Below are 15964 nucleotides of genomic sequence, written 5' to 3'. Positions count from 1 at the left end.
TGACCATTGACCTTCTCCTTGGTGGTCTATGGTGGAAGCTACCTGGCAGTAGTTGTCTGTAGAGCTGGGTGGGAGACAATCCTTTTTGGAAGGGAGGGAGAGTCAGACCATGGACAGCCACCAATGGAGGTGAGGATCCACCAGGGACTCCACAGGGTCTGTCTGTAATCAACATATTACTTGCACTGCACATATTGAATGGTCTAACTACTGTACATGATTACTATACAGTGCTCTACTACCATACTAATATGCATATCAATACCAAACTGCACGAATGCTATCTCTGGAGCAATGTCTATTGTGTTATGGAAGTAGGCTAGTTGGTTTAAACAATGATATAGCATTCATAAAGGTTGAGGAATTAATGTTTAATAACTTCCTGTAGGGTTAGTATCCTACCCTATATCTTTTTACTACCACTACACCATCATCCACGTACCCAACTGTTCCTTATAACTCTGAACCATGCCTGCTGAGTTGCAAATGTCACTTTTAGCAGTACCTCAGGTCCCCAGGTTTTGATACGAATTTAACGTTCGCCTGCCAGGATTTTTGACCCTTTTGACTCTCTGTAGTTCAGACGGAAACAGCAGCGCGGGTTGTGAATTATTTCGCGGGAGTTGCTGGTGTCAGACAACAACAGAGAACTGTCTACTACTAACTAAGGCAATATCAAGTTATACATTCATAACACAATGAGTTTGTGGGTGGACAAATATAGACCAACTTCCCTCGGGAAACTCGATTATCATAAAGACCAAGCAGCTCAGCTGAAAAATCTGGTAAGAGAAACTACCCCATGTTTGCTAAGCTAACTGTTAAAGTTGTCACGTTAATGTTAGCATCATAGCATTTAGCTGGTTAGATTAATGCAAGTTTAGATTAATGGAGATGATTATTTCTGCTTATAGGTAAGTCTTTGTGAACTGTGACTGCTTTACGTGCTAATGTACATGTACCTAGTATATTTGATCAGCAACCCGAGTGAAGCTAGCGTGTTTCAGCTATTGGTGCATGTCGTAGTTAATCTGTTTTGGAGTGTGAACATGATGCAGATGTCACACTGATATAGGGTCTTTATAGTTTCCTCTAAGATAGCCCAGATATGTGCAGTTCTTGCTAATGCTTTGCTATCGGTAAACGTACATACCTGGTGGAACAAGACCGTTTAAGAAACTTTAGGTGCACACTGTATTTCGGAGGAAGAAAATGGTGGTAGTAACAGTCGAACCAATTCTAATTTATTTGATAATTTAAAAGATGGTATAGATTTACGCAGACTAATTTCCTCAGGCAGGTCATTCCAAACTCTGTGCCTTGATGGCAAATGCCTGATCACTTCTTGTTTTTGTTCTAGGCTTTGGGATGGATGTACAAACTTAAATATAGAAGGACTTCTACTACTTCTGACATGTTGTGAGTTTCACCTAACCTCTGTCAATCAACCAAAACCTCTGCTTGTATGTTTGTTTCAGGTTCAATGTGGCGACTTCCCACACTTGTTGGTGTATGGTCCGTCAGGCGCGGGGAAGAAGACCCGCATCATGTGTCTGCTGAGGGAGCTGTACGGAGCTGGGGTGGAGAAGCTTCGCATAGAGCACCAGACCATTGTGGTAAGAGAAGGAATAATAAAACACACAGTCATTAGACCTCCCAGTGTATGACTGGCTGCCTTCAATAGCAGGCAGTTGCCAGTCATATCGATGCAATACTGGAGCCTGTATGACATCTATTTATACCTGTGTTTTGTGTTTTGTGTTTTATGTGTACAGGCTCCCTCAAAGAAGAAAATCGAGATCAACACAATAGCCAGCAACTACCACTTGGAGGTCAACCCAAGGTAAGTAAGTGATACATAAGCAAGACTACAAGGTTTTTCTGACCGAGTTGTAACTTTCAAATGATGTTCAACTTTACAGTTGCTTCAGGTATACATGGAGAAATTTGCTTGACTTATGTATTTTCTCTGTTCGGTGTTCTTCCAGTGATGCGGGAAACCAGGACCGTGTGGTGATCCAGGAGTTGATTAAAACTGTGGCTCAGTCTCAGCAGATCCAGTCTAGCACCCAGAGAGAGTTCAAAGGTGAGAAAGACACACACATCCTTTTGTGCAATGGTAGCCTTTTTGTGTTACTCTTTTAGAACAGCAGTTTCAGCAGGACTTCCTGTTGATCCCTTTGTGATAGTTATGGTAACCTTGCTAGTGAAGAGTGGTGACTCAGTGGACAAGGCTCAGTAAAATGCAGGGTAAAAGCGTATATCCCACAAATGTATTGCTGTTAAGTCTATTACACTCGAGACCGAAACCATACTTTATAAGGAAAAAGGAAAAAAAAAAAAACTCTATGAACCAGCCTCCCCTGATTGTACTACACCCATCCTCTGGCTCTGTGAAGTCATAACAACATACTCCCACTCCTGTAGTCATGGTGCCAATCCGAAAATCTCCCCGGCAGTTTAATGGTTATTGGCATGCTTCCTTTCTCTCAGTGGTGTTGCTAACGGAGGTGGACCGCCTCACAAAGGACGCCCAGCATGCTCTGCGTCGAACCATGGAGAAGTACATGTCCACCTGCCGTCTCATCCTCTGCTGTAACTCCACCTCCAAAGTCATTGGGCCAATCAGGAGCCGTTGTCTGGCGGTTCGAGTTCCTCTGCCCAGCACTGAAGAGGTAAGAAGGAGGTGGTGTGATTAAGTTTGTATTAAATGATGTTATGAATTAACTATTAGTAAATATTGTTTAAAAAAGCAGCATATTAAAATGTCTGAAAAGTGGTATGTACAGTCGGTCATACTCATCTCCACATTTTCCCCTTGTTTTCTTTGTCTTCCAGGTCTGTAATGTTCTGTCAACAGTGTGTAAGAAGGAGGGTCTGCAGCTCCCTGCTGAGCTAGCCAAGCAGATCTGTGAGAAGTCCGGTCGCAACCTCCGCAAAGCCCTTCTGATGTGTGAAGCCTGCAGAGTGCAGCAGTAAGTGTGTGCACACCTGTTACTTAGACAGGGTTATTAAGTTGTTGTGTGGCACATAAATGAATACCTATCATATTAAAAGTAGCTCATTGTTTAGACTATACTAACCACCTTGTTTTCCAGGTACCCGTTCTCAGCAGACCAAGATGTCCCAGAGACTGACTGGGAGGTGTACCTCAGAGAAACAGCTAATGCCATTGTCAGCCAGCAGAGCCCTCAGAGGTAAGACAGGCAGAGAGAGGGAGTTGGGGAGTTGGTTTTGGAAGAAACTAGAGAAAATGAAGCAAAGTTGTGGTAATATTGTGCGGCTGAATCCCCATCTTTCTCTGTCCCAGGTTATTGGAGGTACGAGCCAGGCTCTATGAACTCCTGACTCACTGCATCCCTCCTGAAATCATCATGAAGGTACAGTTTACTACACTTTGTCTCCCATCAAAGGCTTTTAATGATTTATGTATGCATGTGTGTTGGTGACTGCCTACTGTGTAACAGAAAGGATCTTTTAAGCAGCAGTGTTTAGGTAAATATATATTCATTTCAGCACTAACTGTCTGGCTGTGCTCCTCCTCTCCTGCCCAGGGTCTGGTAACAGAGTTGCTGAATAACTGTGATGGCCAGCTGAAGACGGAGGTGGCCCACTTGGCAGCGTACTACGAACACAGACTGCAGCTGGGCAACAAGGCCATCTACCACCTGGAGGCCTTCACCGCCAAGTTCATGGCCATCTACAAGAAGTTCATGGAAGACGGCCTGGATGCCATGATGTTTTGAACTCTAAAAGACTCAAATACACATAATTTTCTGACAGGGGTTCAGCACCCCTCATTAGTTACAGTACCAGTGGTTTTTGCAACTTCAATACAGTATTGCAACACCTGTCTGAGTTATTTAGTGAAGAGTCTTGCAATTTGTAAAAAGTGGTGCACTGTGGTATCATTGTCAGTGATTGATGCCTAAAATCTTAGCACTGTACACAGTTTATAAACCTTGAAAACCGTTGCATTACTTGGTGTAAAATACTTGTCCAAAAAGAACACTTTTAATAGTGGCAGAAGCAGGTAATCCTTTGTATTATAAATATATTGAAAGTACAAGACAGATATAACCTGCTAAAAAATTACATCAGATCATTACAATAAATTTCTTTGTTTACAACATTTAAGAAGTGCATTGTTGCTCTGAAGAAATCTGACCGAACATGAACATTTATCACCTTGAATAGACATGACACTGAATACACAGATAACAAGTTTCACAGTTTACAGCCTAACTAGACATTGGTACACAACACATGATCACTGTATCTTTCAGTGCTGCCAGGCTTGGGCAGACAAAGTTTTCCAGTACACCATATTCTTCATACTACACAGAGATGGGGGGTCGATTTTTATTCATGAGGGCAGATGAGCAAGAAAACACTTGAGGACAGAGCTTGGCTCAGGGCACAACTAGAATATTTTAACATGTAGTCAAAAGCATATAGCACAATAAACATCTAATTTCAATTTCTAGATGTATTCCACCAAGAGGCAAAAATATAGTGTCAGCAATTGATTCTGTTTTGTTTTTGCCTTTGAGTTTGAGGAAGTTAGAGTGTCAGTTGGACAGTCACTCCCTTCAACAGTTAAGATAGGGATTTGGACAGATTCAGATTAACATTAACTTGGGAGAATGATGGCACAAACTTTCATTATTTTGACCTTATTTAACATAAAGGCCAAGAAAAGTACTGTAATTAAACATTGACAGTCAAAATATTTTCTTCAGCTGCATCTTTTGATACGAAATACAAATTAGACGAGTCAACAAAAACTCAATTTAGCTCGTTCTAATACTTACACTTTCGACTGTAACAGCCGCACAAGAAGCTCAACATCTTAATCTTGAAAGTCAGTTATAAGAAGACACAAAACCTACAATCACCATCATCAGTAACACTCCTTGTGTCTCCTGGCTGTGTAGTAGATGATGAGGCCCAGGGTGATCAGGACCCCGGAGCCCACCAGAGTCAGGAAGCCCACCACAGCCCTCTTGGCCAGGACGTGGCAGCCCAGGCAGGGCTGCGGCCGGCTGGGGCACTGCTGGGGCGCGGCTCCCTGTATGGGGAAGCCGTTGTGCTGGATGATGTTGCGATAGTTGGAGAGGGAGGCCTTGATGATGACCTCATCCTGGACGTGGCCGTACAAGCCGAAGCCCGGGTCCCTTTGGTCGCTCAGGGCGTAAGCAAAGTAGCCCTTCAGGTTCACACCGTCCAGAGTGTACGCTGAGGAAGGGAGGGGCAGGTGGACGCACAGAGGGGAACAGGCAAGGAACACGGAAGATGTGAGAAGCAATCTCCATGTGACACGCCATTAGATTTTATTGACTGTTATATACACACATGAAGGTGAGGTGGTGGGCTGGGTAGGTCACAGTGGAAAAAGGGTTCATACATCTATTACTGGCAATGTTTGAATCCAATGTGGATCTTGCTCAGGTCAAAATGGTACATGGTGCTCCTGTCTCCATAAATATACAAAAAACATAGCATGAGAAAGTATATTTCAGTTGATGTCTAAAGATTTCATAAAGCATTTAATGTAAAAAGGAAATGAGACAAAGCATGAACTATGAAAGGAACCTATAGGAAATTATAGCATAATGAGGCAATTTGGAGTTGGGGTTTGTAGAGTGTAAATATAGTAAGTATATATAGTATGTACTTTACTCTTTTCTATGTGTCAGTGGATTACAAGTTTCTGTGTGATCTGTGGATGCCACTTGGTGAGAGAGTATAGACTTGCTGCCAGCTCTATTACAATAACATGGTAATGTGTACACAGCCCATAGTGTAGAAGGTTTCAAAACACATGGCCGGGCCAAGGTCATATTCAGTCACTGGTTGTAACCTAATAAACTTAACAAGGACAGGTGCCTGTGCAGTACTTAACCTTGACTTGAGAAGTCACAGCTCTAGTTCTGCCACGAGTGTGTGTGTGTGTGTGTGTGTGTCTCTGTGTAAATATGTGTGTGCTTGTGTGCTTGTGTGTTTTCAGTCAGCTGAACATTCAGGGGTCAGTGAGCCGATTATCTGTCTAATAATTAAGCTCTACAGAGGCCATGTAATGAAAGTTCTGGACAAACATGCATCACTTCAGAAGGATTGATTACCCAATATATGAGTGTGGTGGTATCATCGCTCTGTGTTCAACTACATTGTCTTTTGCTTGTTCTAGGTGTGTGTGTGTGTGTGTGTGTGTGTGTATAGTCTCACCTTTCAGTGCCTCATTGATGTAGTTGTACAGGTAGTAGACTCTCAGGCTGTCTTTGAAGCGGGCTGAGTCTTCCTGGACCCCGTTGGCCATCACATAGACCGGCACATCGCTGTAGTGCTCCTTCACCTAACACAACAAAGTAGCAATATTATTTTCTATGTCAACTGTCCACGTTTGCCACACTGAAGCGAAAAAATCAGTTTTAACTAGAGAACTGTCATTCACTGAGTTTGAAAGCACTATCAATTTATGTAGCGATGACCTCGTGGCGCATCTGACTCCAGATCAGAAGGTTGCGTGTTCAAATCATGTCGGGGTCAATCCTTTGATTTGACTGCTGTTGTAGTTGAGTGATTTGTACAGTCTGATGCTTGTCTTAGGTTGTTTATGATGTCCTCTTGTCCCTGTACTGTGTGTCAGTTTGTACTGTCTTCCTATTCCTAAGTGACTGCAGCAGGTTGCAGGGTGGATCAGGAGTTAGAAGTCATCTAATAAAGTCACAGGGTCAAACCCCAAAACAGCAATTGTATAATGTATCGATGTACAGCAATGTGTGCTTGAGCAAAACACTGAACCCTTGCCTGCTCACTCATTGAAAGTTGATCTGGATAAGAACATCAGTCTAACACCTAAAGTTTAAGTTGCCACCTCATTTTTGCAGTATCTAGCCTAAATAAGTCAGTCATGGATTTGCAGTGAAAATTAAACAAGAGGCACTTGAACTGCTTAATGTTCCACCATAATATATTAAACATAACATAAACATATGCTTCATGTAACACATGGGTGGTATTGATATGAACTCACTATGTTAAAGCATTAAGGAGTTGTAGCAGTTTCAAGAAAATCAGTTTTTCCTCATTTATATGTGAATGTGTGCAGCAAGGTGTTCCAAAATCTAATCAGATCATCTCCTCTGTAGGGGGAACCTGTGTAAGTGTGAAATGTCTTATTCTTGAGTTTTTGTGTTGACAAGAATGTGTCTACAGACAGACAGACAGACAGACGCCACCATGACGACATAATGTCCCGTGTTATGCACCATTTGCCGTGGTGGCGAGACATAAAAATGTGTGGTTGTGCCCAATAAGTCAGTCGTGGATTTGCAGTGAAAATGAAAAAATGTATGATTGTGTGTCTCTATGTTCCTCTCAGCATTCCTACTGTCAGTCTCAGTAGAGAAAAAAATGTGGACTGCCCACTCTCATTGAAAAAATACGAGGTCAAAGAGTCAACTGTGCTACATTTAGATTCTCGAATGACTAATCGGCAGTTGACCCGAACTCTCAAGACTGTAGGAGAATAGACGAGATGACTCTTTCCCCCTCGACTCTGCATCACTCCCACCCGCCAAACAAGCAGTGAATCAGTCCGTGTCTCCATGTCTATCTCCATTTGAATATGAAAACAAACCAGTCTGCATCATGTCTCCAGAGTATCACACGTGTCTCACCCAGTTGAGGGCTTTCCTCAGGCCCCAGGGCACCACAGGCCTGGGAGACATGATCCAGGTGGTGTCTATCATGTGCTGGACCTCTAGCATGGCTGTATAGGTGTACCTGCACAGATGGAGAGGAGCTTTATTAGAGGGGGATGATTGTCAGCAGCACCCGCACCGACGGTACAGCAGCAGCGTATCATGAGAATAAACTGAGAAGTGAACAGGTTGGAGTTAAAACTCTAGAGGGAACTGGTGTTATCTTACGAGTCTTCCTTGGCGTGAGTCACCAGCTTGGTGCTGAAGTGGCTAATGGCAAAGAAGTCATACGTCCCCTTGACCAGCTGTCTGTCCTCCTCATTGAACACTGGCAGCCTGTGGAAACAAACGACAAAAACGGTATTCTACACAGCAGATGGTGTAATAGCGGACTGAGAATAATGACAATACTATTTAGGAAGTGCAGGCTAGTAAACAGTTTGGGTTTTAAAGTCACAATGAAACATGTAATATTGGCTACTTTTTGTTTTGTTTTGTTTTGTTAAGAATCTGCTGTATGAATTTTTTGGGGTTTTGTTGTATTTGATGGATTTTCTCATTTTGTTCCTTTTTATTTATTTGTTTATTTGTTGTTACATGTTCAAAATAAACACTCTTCATTCATTCATTCATTCAAATGAATAATGACTTTTTCACCTTGTTAGCTAATTTTCCATGTCATAATATACCTATTTAACAATACAAACTAAAACCTTTACAAAATTTTTGTTGTGTTTTTATATCAAAATCCTATTGCTTTAACTTCTTGGAAAACAGCATAACTGTAGTGGTTACTTCAATAGGTGTACATAAAAAATGTCAACCAATAATATCATATTAGAATATATAAATGCATCAAATTACAGAGGCAAGATCCTCAAAATGCCGTTTCATAGTGACTGTAAACAGCAAAGCTCCTTCCATATCTACCGTGTGATATGTAATCTATTACGGTGGGATGGGGTGCAGCGCTGCCTGAGAAAGAGAACAGATCAAAGTCAAAGAAGTATTTGTACTCGAGTGAGTTGAGCTGACGCAGCCAGCTCCTCATGCCCAGAGGATAGTCCCCGCTGCCGAAGATTGGTTCTGCAAACCAGCCGACGCGGAAGTCTAAAACTCTCTTAGCCGGTTCCACGTCCTCGCGGCTGAATGAGAAGGCCGGTTCCACCCAGTCCATGTGCAGAGCCAGGGACACCTGAGACCCGGAGGGAAAACTCACATCGGTCAGGAGGCCTCAACACAAAACATGGCAGTTAAAGTAATAATCCGCAACATTTTCATATAAATTAATGGCCATTTTGTTACTCTCTATTGCCGACTCATATAATATTTTGAAATATTGTCTGGGCATTCATGTAGTTAGGCACACACTTTTATGTAAAATTCTATCTGTTTTTAGTTCTATCTCTGTTTTCTAGTTGTATCTGTGTATCTCTTGTATTACCATATATCCTATTTTTTATTTATTCATTCTTTTTTTTTTCATACTTTATTTTATTTAATTGTGGTACTGTCTCTGTCACTGTTTCTTTGGGTTTTATTGTATGTAAAGCACTTTGTAAACATTGTTTTTAGAAAAGTGCTGCAGAAATAAAGTTATTATTATTATAATGCAATGGCTGTTCAACCTATACCCAGTTCATGAAAGCTTTTATATTTAATACATTTGCTGTTCCAAGCACCTATCAGGTAGCTCTTTGAATGAAAAAGTAGAGTTGGCACAACTGTAAATCAGCTCCCAGTGGTTTATTAATTTCTGCGGAAGGCCAGGAGGACAAAAAGTCAATTAATAAACCATTGGTAGCTGATTTGCAGTTGTACAGACTCTACTGTTTTCATTACTTTTTTCCATTGTTATCTTTTCTGTCCTGCACCTGTGTCACTTTTTTTGGATGTGTGTGTTCTGTCTTTCTTCACAGACAGGTCTTTCCCAAAAATCCTCTGGTGCACGGGAACTGATGTGTTTTATGTTACTGGCAGCAGCAACAGCAGTTTCTTTGGAATAAATAGAAGAAGAACTGGGAAGTTCGCCCAGTTGGCAGCGATAGCCACTGTGACTGAACAGACAAAGAGCAACACCTACAGAAACAACAGAAAATCAAGGAAAAAGACGTCACAGCACTGGCCACACTGTTTGACTGACAAGTCACCTCGAGTAAGTTCAGTGTAAAAACATCACAGCAGTGACCACAAAAAAAAAAGGATCTCACAGATTACTACTTTAAGTATAATGTTTCAGACAGGCTTGTATGAACTCATGAACTTTAAATCCCCATTTCTTGCACACATACAAAAAAGTAATAAAATTAATTTTCAATTTAAAGAACTTTTTATTCTAGGAAATTATTTATTTGTATCTTGGAAACCAGCCCTAAAACTTAACTAAAAAAAACAGAAAAAAAAAAAAAAAAAAAAAAAAAACAGAACTAAAGCACATCATCATAGTTAAAGCTGAAGCAGAAGCCTTCAGACAAAAAAAGCAAAAAAAATTATATATATATATATGTATATATATACAAACATATACATCCTCTCATGCAAGTTGCACATTTTCAAATAAGCAATGTTTTCACTTCTTATTATCTAAAAACAAATTTGTTTCTGTGTTAAGTAGGCTACATTCATAGCTAAATGCAGTGGTAAATTAATAACATTATTCACACACATTATATGGATTGGCTGTAGTACGCTGGTTGATCAAAACATGTCTTACTCACAGCTGTGTCAACACTGACAACTGACCTGCCCTCCCTGTGTGTGTCTGAACTCCCGGTCGTAGGCGTGCCAGGCCAGAGCGTGTGCCCGCAGCATCTGATGGCCCTCCTGGTAGCTCACCATCTCGTCGTTGGGCTCGTTCAGGGTGATCCACAGCTTCACGTGGGCACCCAGCTCTCTGTAGCACAGCCTGGCATAATCTGCAAAGGCCTCCAGAGTCTCCCTGAGGAACACATGAAATGAATGCAATCAGCAAAGTATATGGGGCGTCCCGGTGGCTCGGTGATCTAGGGCGCGTACTTTGTCGCATGTCATCCCCTGCTCTCTCCCAATCTTTCCTGTCTGTCTCTACTTTGAACTGTTAAATAAAGACGAAAATGCCAAAAAAAACAGTATATGTTCTCGCTAGCAGGAACCAACATGAACTAGCAGAATGCTGTTGTCAGATGAAGACCATGTATCTCCAAAAGAGAGGAAAGAATGCTAATTTTCTCATTGACTCCCATGTATTTTATTTTTAACTACTACAGTGGGTTTTAAACAGATTTCATGGGCCCGAGGGTCATGAAATTCATAACCATGTAAAATTTCAATTCAAATGAGAAATTAGCCAGCAGGGAAGCGTACTGAATTGGGAGAATGTCCTTTAACCAGAAGACCCAGGTTCAAACCTCTGTAATAACAAGCATCTGCCCTGCTGAAGTGACACTGAATCCCTACCAGCTCCAAGGGCGCTGCTCTGTAGCTGTTCCTGACCTCTGACCTCCCTGTGGAGGGTGGGCCAAAAGAGAATTTCTCCTTGGGACCAATCCAGTGTCACAAAAGAAGTTGGAGTTAGAAGACTTTTACCCCCAAAATCCCCAAGTCCTAGCTCTGTCTGACCTGTTGAGCCACTTGTTGGGCGTGTCCAGCGGGGTGGGCACGCTGCTGCGCTGGCGCGTGTGGTGCCAGAGCGTCACCACAGGCGTGACGTTGGCCTGGAGCAGCTGGCGGGTGAAGCAGCGGTAGTAGCCCAGCAGAGTGGTGTTAGGACGGGCCACGTGACCCGAAGGCACCAGGGCCGACCAGTTGAGGGAGAAGTGGAAGTGACTCACCCCCACCTGCCGGATTTCATCCACCTGAAACAGGGGAAGGAGAGGATAAAGATGGAGGCTACATAAATTTGTATAATATGTGAAGTGGCAGTGGGGTTTACAACTACATAAAATGTGTAGTCATAGGTATATTGGGACTGAGCAGCAATATTTTTTTCCACACTTCTCTAGGCATTTTACACCTAGATAGTAAAACCTGGATTGGGGCATGCAGGAGGAATGGAGGGGAAAAAATGGAGGTGGGGAAAAGGAGGAGGCATAATGTCACAGGAAGAGTCCAATTATTTTCCCCAGACACATTCAAAAGACAAATGGATGACAGACAGAGGGGCAGACCTGTTGGCGGATGGTGGCGTAATGAGCGCAGTGGGTGGTGCGGCGTAAAGGCGGTGCACTGAAGCCCTCCAGCCTCTTCAGCTCGCCGTTGTTGGAGACGTTCCAGAGGTAAACGCTGGGGTCGGCAAACTGGCTGGGCGTGGTCTCCACCTGTAACGTGAAGAGATATAGAAGAAACACACCAGTCTAAACATACTGTCAAACGCTGTGTTTATCTCACGCACACAGATGCGAGTAAAGGCGAAATGAGGCAAATCGATAAAAAGCGTTGGCCCTGTGCTGTTTAGCTTAGCAAGCAGAGGCAGTATGAGGTTATGTGGTTTATGATTAAGGGAGGATTCATCATCATGGTTGTTTCTGAGCTGGACTTTCACCATGAGAACTGTCAGTTCAAAACAACGTCATGAATCATGACCTCGATGAGGAGCAGAGTAACTATAGACACTTTTCGGTTTCTCTACACACAACCCCAAATCAGAGTATTCAAAAAAAAAAGTTAAAAGAACATTTTGTTGTGTATATGTCTAATAGACTCAAGAGTTAAATATGCATGATTTGTTGGGCTTAATATATTCAGGAGTACGCAAGCCAAATGTTCTAAATTAACCAAATTCCAACTTTCTTTATGTTTTCCAGACAGCACTGAGGTAACACACTGGTACACTGGTACAGTAAGTCTTCTTAGATTAGTTAGGTATGAATACCTTCATTGGTCCAAAGTTAATACGTAGTTAATGTTTCTCAAGTTTCTCTAATTTAGAAGGAAGCATTCTTGTTGTGTTCAACACTGTCTTACACATTGACCTCTGCCACAGGCACATTTGATGCCCCCCCTCCCCACACACACACATACAAACACACACACACACACACAGATACACACACACACCTGTATGGAGTTGGCAGATACCCCCCAAGCGAAATCACATGGGAAGACCCCTTGGGCCGGTCTGTTCTCTGGAAGCTCAGGGAAGCCGTTCCTCTGGATGAGCTTCCTGCAGGAATAATCACAGAAGAGAAGCGTCACTTCAGGAGGAGCGGGTGAAAATATCTATTAAGTTGTCGAGCAACATTACATAAGCCATTTGGTGGACACTTTTATACAAAGCCGCTTACAATAGGCTACTATTAGTGCATCTAATTCTGGCCGTGTCGGTGCCATGCTTTACCCACTGAGCTTTTCAGAATGTAGGAATAATCCAAGCCTCTTGTTGTATATAACTAATACATTGAGAGAGTAAAAATACATAGTTTAATGTTATTCAAAGTCCAAATCACCAATCCAAGTCATAACATGTACAGGCCTATAAAAGGTGGCAGATGTCTTTGGCTCCCTCTTCAAGTCAGGAGTGTTGAAGTCAACGTAGTAAAGTCCTCGTCGAATCCCGTATTCCCTGTGCCACTCGAAGCCGTCTATCAGGGACCAGGCCGTGTAGCCGATCACGTTCACACCATCTATACTGATGGCTATGGAAAAGGCAGAGAGGGGTGAGATTTCAGTTCACTGGTGAGGATGTTCAAGTTACCTTCTCTGACTTGGGATTTCAGTTTCATGTCAAATGGTTTATGCTTATATCAAAAATGGGAAGCAATTCACGTGGCTTAAAAACTAAACTACATTAGAAAATTGTATCTTCTTCCAGAGATGTACAATAGATTACATCTCATCATTGGACCATTACTCACATTTCAGTGCCTCTACAATGAACCTCTTGAGGTAGTACATATGTTTAGGGTCTTCTGTCTTGGTGTTGCCGAGAACGTACCTGTGTTGGGCAGTAATGACAACAAAATATGTCTCACAACAGGCTGCCACAGTGAATTATACCAGCACAACAGAGAAAATCACACAAGAACATCACAGATTTACACCTCCTCCTCCTCCACATCAAGAGCCTGGTACAAAAGAGCACAGAAATCATCACAACAACAACAAGAAGCAAACACTAAACCTGAATTTCCCTTTTTTTGGATAATAAGTTTAATTTGACTTGACTTGACTTGACCTACCAACCGCTCTGCACAACAAAGATGGGCGGCTTGTCGTACTCCGCGCTGACCCAGAACAGCAGCTTCCTCAGATCCAGATCCTCCAGCTGTCCAAACTTCAGGCTGTCGTTGATGAGCTGGAAGCTGAGCGCCGCTCCGTGAGAGAGAGCGAAGAAGTCGGCCGTTCCCCTCACCTGCTCCCTCTCCTCCTGGGTGAAGGAGGGCAGCCGGGAGCCCAGCCTCTCCTTCATGCAGGGAGGGTAGTCCCCGTCTGTGAAGAGCGGCCGGGCGAACCAGCCCAGGACGTGGTCCAGGGAACACTGGCAGTCCCTCAGGCTTTCCCGGCGCGTGCGGCTGGGCTTGATCCAGTGAGAGGCCAGCGCCATGGACAGCTTGCCCTGTTGCCGGGGACGATAGTGGCGGTCGTAGAGATGCCAGGCGGCTGCGTGAGCCTGGAGGAGGTGGAGAGGATGGAGGCGAGAGAGAGAGAGAGAGAGAGAGAGAGAGATGGGTTAAGAGGTGAAATTGTTGAGAGAAGAATATTGGTGTTCAAGTTCAAGTGTATTTAAAGTCTCAATACACTTCACAAAAAGATAACATATCAAGAATAAAAAGTGACTAAAACAGCAATAAAATGTTCATGGAACACAATAAAATCTGCAATCTCACACAATAAAACTAGGGAAATACAAGCACAAGGGAAGGAGTAGAAGGTGGTGAGGATCTCAGGGATGGAGAGATAAAATGAAGATGGAGAGATAAAACTAAGAGAGAAAGAAAGGTAAAGGGTGGGACTTAGAAAGATGAGGATTAAAAAGATGAATTCAAAGTCTATTCATGTCAAATTCATGATCACACAATGCAAGCAAACATTTCTGAGATGACAAAAAAAACCCAAAACCCAAAACATTTGGGATCAACTCACTACCTGCCACTCACCTTGAGGAGATTGTGTCCAACCCGGAACGGGAGGTCCGGGTCGTTCTTTATCCCGGGTGCGACCACTCCCGTCCCGTACCCGTGCCACGCCACCACGAACGGGTTATCTATCGTGATCCAGTACTTCACATCGTCGCCGAAAGTCTGGAAACAGAAGTCGGCGTAGTCTCTGAAGAGCCCCACCAGCTCGGGGTTGCTCCAGCCGCCCAGGCTTTGCTGCAGGTGGTCGGGCAGGTCCCAGTGGTAGAGCGTCACCACGGGCTGCACGCGGATCTCCTTCAGCCTCTTGATGAGCGTCCGGTAGTAGTTGGTGCCGATTTCGTTGTAGCTGCCCCGGGTGCCGTTGGGAAATATCCTCGCCCAGGACAGGGAGAAGCGGTAGTGGTTGACCCCGAGCTGCTTGATGGCTCGGATGTCGGCGTGGATGTTGTGGTAGCTGTCGCTGCCCACGTCCCCGGTGGCCATCCGGTTCCCGCCGCGCGTAAAAGTGTCCCACACGGAGAGCCCCTTGCCGTCCTTCTCAAACGCGCCCTCCACTTGGTACGCCGCCGTGCCCACCGCCCACATGAAGTCTTCGGGGAAAGTGTCGTAGAGGAAAGCCTTATCTCCGGGGTAGGGGAGTTTGCTGAACCGGCCCCAGGTTTTCAAACCCGCGTAAGGTTTTGCGGCCGCGGAGGTAAAGACGAGAAATGTCAAGAGGGCGAGTAAGCCACGCATTGTGCCCGCTGTTACCTATCCGATCATCTCCAAACAGTCCAGTTTAAATAGGCCCGTTTTGTTGATTATGAATTTGATCTTCACTTCACCATGCTTGGAGGCTTGCAGTGACAAACCAGTGTCCCGTGGAGTGCAGCCACCCAGCTGCGCCCCGCCACACACCGCTCTTTCCAAATCTATCAATTATTAGCCAAAGCACTTGACGCACGTAGGTCTCCAGGCACAACATGATGTGCAGAGACCCAAATGATCAATCTTTTTTAAAGCAGGGACATATTGCCTTCAGTATTTTAAGGAACAAATAGAGTTCTTGTTGTAGGCCTAGACAGAGAAGAAAAAAACATAGGATGAAACAGAAACTTGCAGATATTTTATAAGATTGATGATGTTTGATAAACTTAAAATATAACCAGTCTGCTCACATAGACATATTCAATTTTAAGGCAATGATTTGGATTTTTGAACATG

The 15964-nt window shown here is 43.5% G+C and overlaps 2 protein-coding genes across 2 annotated transcripts; one reads left to right on the top strand and one right to left on the bottom strand.

Moving 5' to 3' along the window:
- Nucleotides 1–612: 612 nt before the first annotated feature.
- On the top strand, nt 613–4125 carry rfc3 (replication factor C (activator 1) 3). The gene is made up of 9 exons (XM_071911808.2): nt 613–785; nt 1479–1616; nt 1776–1843; nt 1989–2086; nt 2494–2675; nt 2839–2975; nt 3099–3197; nt 3311–3380; nt 3555–4125. The coding sequence occupies exons 1-9, from the start codon at nt 699–701 to the stop codon at nt 3744–3746; spliced, it is 1071 nt and encodes a 356-aa protein (XP_071767909.1). The 5' UTR covers nt 613–698; the 3' UTR covers nt 3747–4125.
- A 778-nt stretch (nt 4126–4903) lies between these two features.
- On the bottom strand, nt 4904–15496 carry kl (klotho). The gene is made up of 13 exons (XM_071911816.2): nt 14780–15496; nt 13862–14292; nt 13538–13617; nt 13152–13318; nt 12741–12842; nt 11852–12001; nt 11304–11539; nt 10449–10644; nt 8723–8901; nt 7935–8042; nt 7683–7788; nt 6229–6355; nt 4904–5238 (listed from the first exon to the last, which is right to left on the bottom strand). Exons 1-13 carry the CDS (start codon nt 15494–15496, stop codon nt 4904–4906), a joined length of 2934 nt encoding a protein of 977 aa, XP_071767917.1.
- Nucleotides 15497–15964: the final 468 nt, after the last annotated feature.

This window comes from Centroberyx gerrardi, chromosome 11, assembly GCF_048128805.1.
Source record: "Centroberyx gerrardi isolate f3 chromosome 11, fCenGer3.hap1.cur.20231027, whole genome shotgun sequence".
In the NCBI taxonomy this organism is placed as follows: domain Eukaryota; kingdom Metazoa; phylum Chordata; class Actinopteri; order Beryciformes; family Berycidae; genus Centroberyx; species Centroberyx gerrardi.
Note: the sequence above shows the minus strand (reverse complement) of the source record. Positions and strands in the feature narration are given on the sequence as shown.